The sequence below is a fragment of the Pteropus vampyrus genome, unplaced genomic scaffold (genome assembly GCF_000151845.1).
Source record: "Pteropus vampyrus isolate Shadow unplaced genomic scaffold, Pvam_2.0 Scaffold11, whole genome shotgun sequence".
NCBI classification, from domain to species: domain Eukaryota; kingdom Metazoa; phylum Chordata; class Mammalia; order Chiroptera; family Pteropodidae; genus Pteropus; species Pteropus vampyrus.
This window is the reverse complement of record NW_011888792.1, coordinates 1,562,543-1,569,553: the sequence shown is the minus strand read 5'-3', so window position 1 is coordinate 1,569,553 and position 7,011 is coordinate 1,562,543. Positions and strand designations below refer to the sequence as shown.

The 7,011-nt window shown below is 33.0% G+C and overlaps 1 protein-coding gene across 1 annotated transcript in view; it reads right to left on the bottom strand.

The window, feature by feature from the left end:
• Positions 1-5,366: 5,366 nt before the first annotated feature.
• Positions 5,367-7,011, bottom strand: part of FAM151B (family with sequence similarity 151 member B) — a 23,866-nt gene continuing 22,221 nt past the window's right edge. Inside the window, exon 6 of the mRNA XM_011377471.2 lies at positions 5,367-5,762. Within this exon, the coding sequence (XP_011375773.1) occupies positions 5,603-5,762 (160 nt within the window). The 3' untranslated portion in view covers positions 5,367-5,602. The remainder of the gene's footprint in view (positions 5,763-7,011) is intronic.

Sequence of the window (7,011 nt, the reverse complement as noted above, 5' to 3'; positions counted from 1 at the left end):
AACCCCTTTTTTGCAAGTTTTAATATTGAGAAAAGTGCTTGGCTTTAAGTTATAAGGATACAGTTTGGAAGAATATGTAAATAGATTAGTTCATAAACAAAATGGTGTCAATAAAGATTTAAAATATAATTTTGATTATCACTGGTTTTTATCTCAAATACTAATGATAAATATTTCAACATAACCTCAAGAGAAATTGTGCCACATATGTTACTTGGAGTAAACAGAAAACTAAGAAAGAATAACTTTTGTTGAAATTCTCATCTCAACATGGAAAAAAAATATTTAGTAAGATTAAAACTGTGTTGGCCATATTTGGAAGAGCTTTTAGTTATCTGTCAATCCTAAGAACACTGAGGGCTAAGGTTATTTGAGCCTGGTTGTAAAGCCATCCCATGAGACTTTTCACTCCAGTAAGTGGAATGTATCACTGGCAACCCAATGATAATTCACAGATGTTTGCGACAGGAATCATAGATGTATGTATGTTCAAAGTTTTTAAATTAGCTCTTGAATTTACAAAGTAGCAGCAGACTCTCACAGCCAATATTTCAATTAAAATTTTGAACTCATTACATTCTTTCACCCCAAGGAAGGAATAAAGAAGAAAAGGGCAATGACTAACTTTAATGAATGTTCACCAGTAGCAACCAAATCCAGAACAGCTCAGCTGCTAGATTTAGCCGGGCTGGTTCCATTCCTGGGCAGAAGCAAAGAAACAAAAGGCAGAAACATAGAAACAACAGAGCCTCCTTAGAAGGTAGGAGGCCGATGAGCCTCTTCCAAGCCCTGCCTGTTTCCTCTCTACCCTGATTCTGGGAATGTTGGGGGTAGTTTTATTGTTTAAGTTTATTAAACGATTTAAAATATGAAGTAAAGTAGCAATTACTTGGGAGAGTCCTTTAAGAAACTGGTAGAATTGAGTAAAAAAAGTATCCTTTCTAAAGTTAAGAGTCGGGGGGGAGGTCAAATATGTGGTGACAGAAAGAAATCTAACTATGAGAGGTAAACACATAGTGTAAATAAATATATATATGCCTTACTGTTAAAATGTACAGCTGAAACTTATTGGATTTCATTAACCAATATCACCATAATATAAACAAACAAACAAAGAGTGGGGAGATGAGTGAATTCAGGGGCAGGCAGATAGGGTTTTCATTTTTCTTTCCAAGTTAGTATAAAGTAGCAATATCAACTAATCACTGAGAAATAAAGCTATACCTTTCCTCTGTCCTATCCTGTTTGGGTCAGTGGCACCACCTGACCCTCTGTTACTCAAGCCAGAAATATATATGCTAGACTCTTCCCTCTCCCCAATCCTCCCCATTCAACGAATTTAAAATTTCTTACAAGTTCTTTCCTTTTAACTTTCCTCTGTCTCTTGAGCCTTTCCATCCCCTTTTGCTGTCACCTTAATTCAGGGCTTCATCTCCTTTCACTTCAAGAATTCCAAGTCTCTTCATGCCATTGTAATCACCTTTCTCACTCAAAACTGATAAAGCTTCCCTGCTTAAAATGGTGTGAGGACTCCCACAGCCTAAGAGAAAAGGAGCAAACAACGCAGAAGATGAATCTGGTCCCTGCTCAAACATCCTGCTGGTGCTTGACCAAACTTATTTGGAAAAGGTCAGATCAAGCTCTTTCCCGCCTAAGAGATCCTTTTATCATGTGCCTCTGCCTGAAAGGTACTTCCCTCTGTAAGTCTAACTGCTGAATTTCATTCATCATTCAAGATACAACTTAAGTGTTTTCTCTAAATTAGAACGGACTGCTCTCTTACCACAACCTGATGCATTTAGTTCCATCATAGGAATTATAGCAAATAGCTAACTTATTGTTTACAGCTCTTTCTCTACTAGACTGTAAGATCTTTGTGGTAGGAATCATTTCTGAATTATTGACACAGCCTCACCACAAAAGATATTAATTAGATGCCTCCCCCTCTTCCGTTATACAGAGTTCCTTACTGAGCCCTGAAGTCTTGTCATGTGTTTCCCTCATGAAAGACACGTGACTGGACAAATTATGGCCTCTGAACCAAAGGATGGTGGTTACAAAGAAGAGAAAGAAGCAATCACAGTGTAGAGTAAAAAAGTGATATTGATGTGGACACAGAACAAAGACCCTGAGCTCCTGCTGCCGAGGTCCCAAAAGTTCCTGGATCCTACCCTGCTTTTTTCCAGACCTGGTTGTCAGCTCGTCTTGGTTTCACTTATTCATTACACTCTCATTTTCTAGATATAGAAATTCTTTAGCATTACTATCCTCATCTTTCTTCTTAAAACTCATCTATTTTCCTTGCATTGATTCACAAATTTATGATTATAAATCCATTGAAGCTTCCAATGAGGTAGGCTCACATTTTAAATTTCAAGGTGAAAGATAGCGCTTTTCTATATATTCACTAGGTACTTATTTTTTTTTTTTTTCCAGGAAAATTTTCCAGGCCCTTGGTTCCATTAATCAGTTCCTTTACAACCTGTTCCGAGTAACTTTTAACAATTTCTCAATGGATAAATGAGTACATATCTGGCTAATTAGCAATTACATCACTCTTACTGAATTTTCAAAAGCTCTAATTTTTTGAATAGTTGGATCCCATATCAAAGTCTCTTCTAGGGCTAGGGGTTGCTCTGCCAGGCTTGAAAAATAACACTTGAATGCTCTGGGGTCTCAACACCAAAATATTGGAGCCGAGAACCTGGCGGGAACAAATAGATGATACTTAACTTTTTACGTATTTCGTGTCTGTGAAATTCTTCCCAAATATTCCTGTGTATATAAATATACAATTTTACATAATACATGTTTTGCAGCCTGCAATGTTGTAACATCTTTCCATATTAATAATGTAGATTCTTAGTGTCTATACATAACATTAAAATAGTAATAGTATTTAAAATAGTAATAGTATTTAATAATCAAATTTTGAAGTGTCTGTTTAAGTCTTTTGCTCATTTTTAATTGCGTTGTTCAGCTTTTTAAAAATAAGTTTATAGGAGTTCTTCACAGATTGAGTATGAGCCCTTTGCCAGATGTGTTAATGATGACTTTTGATGAGTAGTTTTAAATTTTTGTAAAGTTCATTAGTCAATTTTTTTCTTTTATGGTTAGTGTTGTTATTTTAAAAAATCATTGCCTTGGGGGATAGGGGAAATAGGGAGGTTGGAAATATCTTACAATTTTGTCAATTATACCTCAATAAAGCTAAAATTAAAAAAAAGAAACCATTGCTTACTCCAAAGTAATGAAAACATTCTCCCTTATTCTCTTCTAAATGCTTTATAATTTTAGCTTTTACCTTTAGGCCTCAGTATGGTGAGACGTAGGGATCATTGTTTTCCATATGGATATCCATTAAAATTTTACTTTTCAACAGAATACCCTTTATAATTCTCATATATTTTGGTTCCTAAGAACACTTTAATATATACCTTTAAATCTTAATCTAAGTGATACTTAGTTGATATATTTCTCAATATAAAAGAATTTTGCCTTAAGACTAATATTTAAAAAAATATATTATCAAGGGTAAGATAATCAAGTAGTAAAAATAATCTTCCGGACAAGTGAATTTTATTTAATACTTCATTAAATGCAGTTCATTTATAAATTCAACTCCTTATAAAATATAAAATATGGTCATTTTAGAAAATTCATAAACTTTTTATAATTTTAAAAGCTATTCTGTATTGCAGTTATTAAAATTTTTTAACTATGAAATTGCACCTTTTGTTTTTGGCAGACAACCACAATAAATGAAGCTTTAGTACAGCATAGGGTATATAGTCAATAACATTGTACTAACTGTGTATGGTGTCAGATGGGTATTACCAGGGTGACTTACCAGGGCGATCACTTCGTAGGTTATGTGTCTAATAACTATGTTGTATAACTGAAACTAATATAATATTGTGTCAATTGTAATTGAAAAATAAAAAAAAATTTTATAAGAAAGTGAGATTTTGGTGTTGACAAATAGTACTGCATTCAGTTGGAGCTAAAATTTAAAGTGGAAACAATTGTTTTAGGTATTTATACATCTACAATGTATCATGTTATATCTTACTGCTATCTACCATCTATCTATCATCTACCTATCTACAATGGATCTGAGCACTTACTATGTGATGAGCATTGAGCTAGATGCCTCCATTACGTGAATGTCCCTTAATCTTCACAACACTACAAGAGAATCCTCATCTCCCTCTATCCCATTTCATAGATAAGGAAACCAAGACTCAGTGAGGTTAAATATTTCCCCAAATTTATGGCTAGTAAGAGACAGAGGTGGGGTTGTAAGGGAAGTCTGTATGAATTAAAAACCCACGTTCTTTTCTCTAAATCTCTGGGAGAAAACTGTTGATAAACAAAAGACAAATTACATATCTTAGGACATTCACTGGTAAATTACTTTTCAATAAATCTAAGAAGCAACATTTTTCTGAATGTCTTGTTCAGGAACTATGGCAGGCACTAAAAAGGACAATTAAAAACGTTCCCTTACCCAAAAAAAAAAAAAAAAAGTTCCCTTACCATGAAAGATTTCATAATAATCTAGCTGAGGAAACATAACTAACACATATGACGCAATTAGTGAACGATATTAAATTGTTAAAATTAACTGTTTAGGTAAGATCTAGAGACCACTGATCTAGGTATTTTTGAAATGAAGGACTGTATTGGAAGACAATGAGTTGCCTTTCAGAGTGGAACTACATTATGGTCTTGAAAGAGTAAAACTCAATAAAGTTAAATTTGAGAAGCCCCTGGAGCTTTTTGATTTGGCATAAATAAAGAGGTGTTTTAAATTTTTTTCTTCTGCACAAATACTCAGGGTATCCGAGTGGAGTGTAAAGAATGAAGTAATGAAGAACCAGTTTTTGAAATTCTAATAGCAGAACAACATCCTGAACTGAGGCGGTGCTGGTGAGAAGCTTGAAAATCAAATGATATATTACCAGGCTTAAAATTCTACTCTCCAATGGTATTTTGCTCACTATAGAGAAGACACTATGATTGAAACAAATAAGACAAAAATATACATAGCTGTCAGTATGCTCCCAACAATGTTTGAGATGAAAATTCTAGATCCATATAATTTATATTGTTTTCAGTAAGTGGATTTGATTTTGTTAATGAGAAAGCTGTTCACTCCTGTGAAAGTTAAAAAGCTTTTTAGAGCCTTCTCTTTTGTAGTCTCTGAAATAACCAGTTCTCTAGGAAAAAGGAAAAAGGAAAAAGGGTGTCATAGTTTTGTAGAATCTCTGGAATGCAAGTGACAACAAAATGTGATTTATACCTGTGTTATGATACATGGCTTCTTTCAATTATCTTCAGTATATAAAATTGTTTTTTATAAAGGGTTTTAAAGTATCTTTTTATTATTATTACACTTAGATCCTATGAAATCTTTTCAAATCTTTTAGGTAAGTACTGTATTATAAGGACATATGCCTAATACAGTAAATAAGCACTTGTTAAGTGTTTTTGATTGGATGAATTGGACTATAAATCAATCATAATTTACGGTAATTAATTCAGACAAAGCATAGAAGGATTACAAAACCAAAACATGAAATAATTTAGAAGAATCTTCTTAGAGATTAACTTTGATTCCAATGGCTTGTTTAAATTCATGATTTTGTGGTTCCAAGATGTCATAGAAAACTCGTTTTCTGTCAAAATGGTCTCTAATACAAAGTAAATCTTCAATAGAATAGTTATCATTTTTTCCAGTCCAAACAGTAAGGCTGTACCTGCATTAAAGTAAAACAGAATTATATAGTTAAAAGTGAAAGAAACAGTGATGAGGAATTCTAATAAGCCTAAGATACTCTCATTTGTCTCTAACCCAAATTCACAGATAAAAAAAAAATTAGTTAGCAATTGTAGAAATATACTTTCCAGTTTCATTCCTTCACCAACATCAAAAGGATTAGAGAGAAAAAAGAATTCACAGTGCTGCTGCTAAATAAGGTAACTGCTGTATCTGAATCGCAGGAATGTTAAATGGCTTTAGAAACCCAGACTGGTAGCATTGAAAGTGGGCCAAATTTCGGACAAAAGAACTGAGTAGATTGTACTGCTGATCAAGGAATCTGTTCTCTACACAAAAACTACAGCTCTAACCTGGGTTTCTTCAGTAGCCTGAGCAGAGTGAAAAGCACAACTGGAAGGGACTGTGAAGAGACAAAATGTCACTGATATTACTAATATTCATATTCACTTATAAATAGCTCCACTATCCCTTCTGGGTTTTTTTGTATAAGATACAAGAATGCCAAGAAATATCACTAAGAATGACAAATGGAATAAATTTAGATCCATTTCTGGAGTTAAAAAATAATAATAATATATGCAAGTTTATTATGGATATAAGAGTATGCTCAGAATTTTAATGTTATTTAAATTGTATATTTTCATTTCTTTCAGTGACATTACTATTACATTACCCCTGTTCATTGGAATCTAGGGAAATAGAAAGCTGTTAAGTAGTTCCATATTTTTTTTCCCCAAAAAACATGTCAGAATCCAGGGGAAAATCTTCAAAGCATTTTTTCTACTAATGATAAAAAATAGTCTCATCAATGTATATATTCTTGTTACTGATACATTCCTGTCCTTAAGGATGGTGACAACATTCTGGAAATGTAACAGAGAAAAGTACTTAGGATTTTCTTCCATAGAAGTACTATGTGACAAATCAAAAGGAAATTTTAAACTACAGCTGAGAACATAGAAAAGAAAAACTGAGAATTACTTTTAAAAGCTATATTTTTGCTAAAATGATATCTTTACTACTGTATTTGAGCACCAAAGTGACAAACATAAAAAGACGCAAATATGAATTTAGGTTAAAAGAGCTTTCCAGCGTTATTTTGCATCTTTTAATCTTCCCTCTGCAGTATTTAAACTGAAATAGGAAAAATAAAATTGCCCAAGGGTATCTTAAATTATATTCATTCAAATCAATTCTCAGGTTTTATTTTTAAAAGTCCCTTTTAT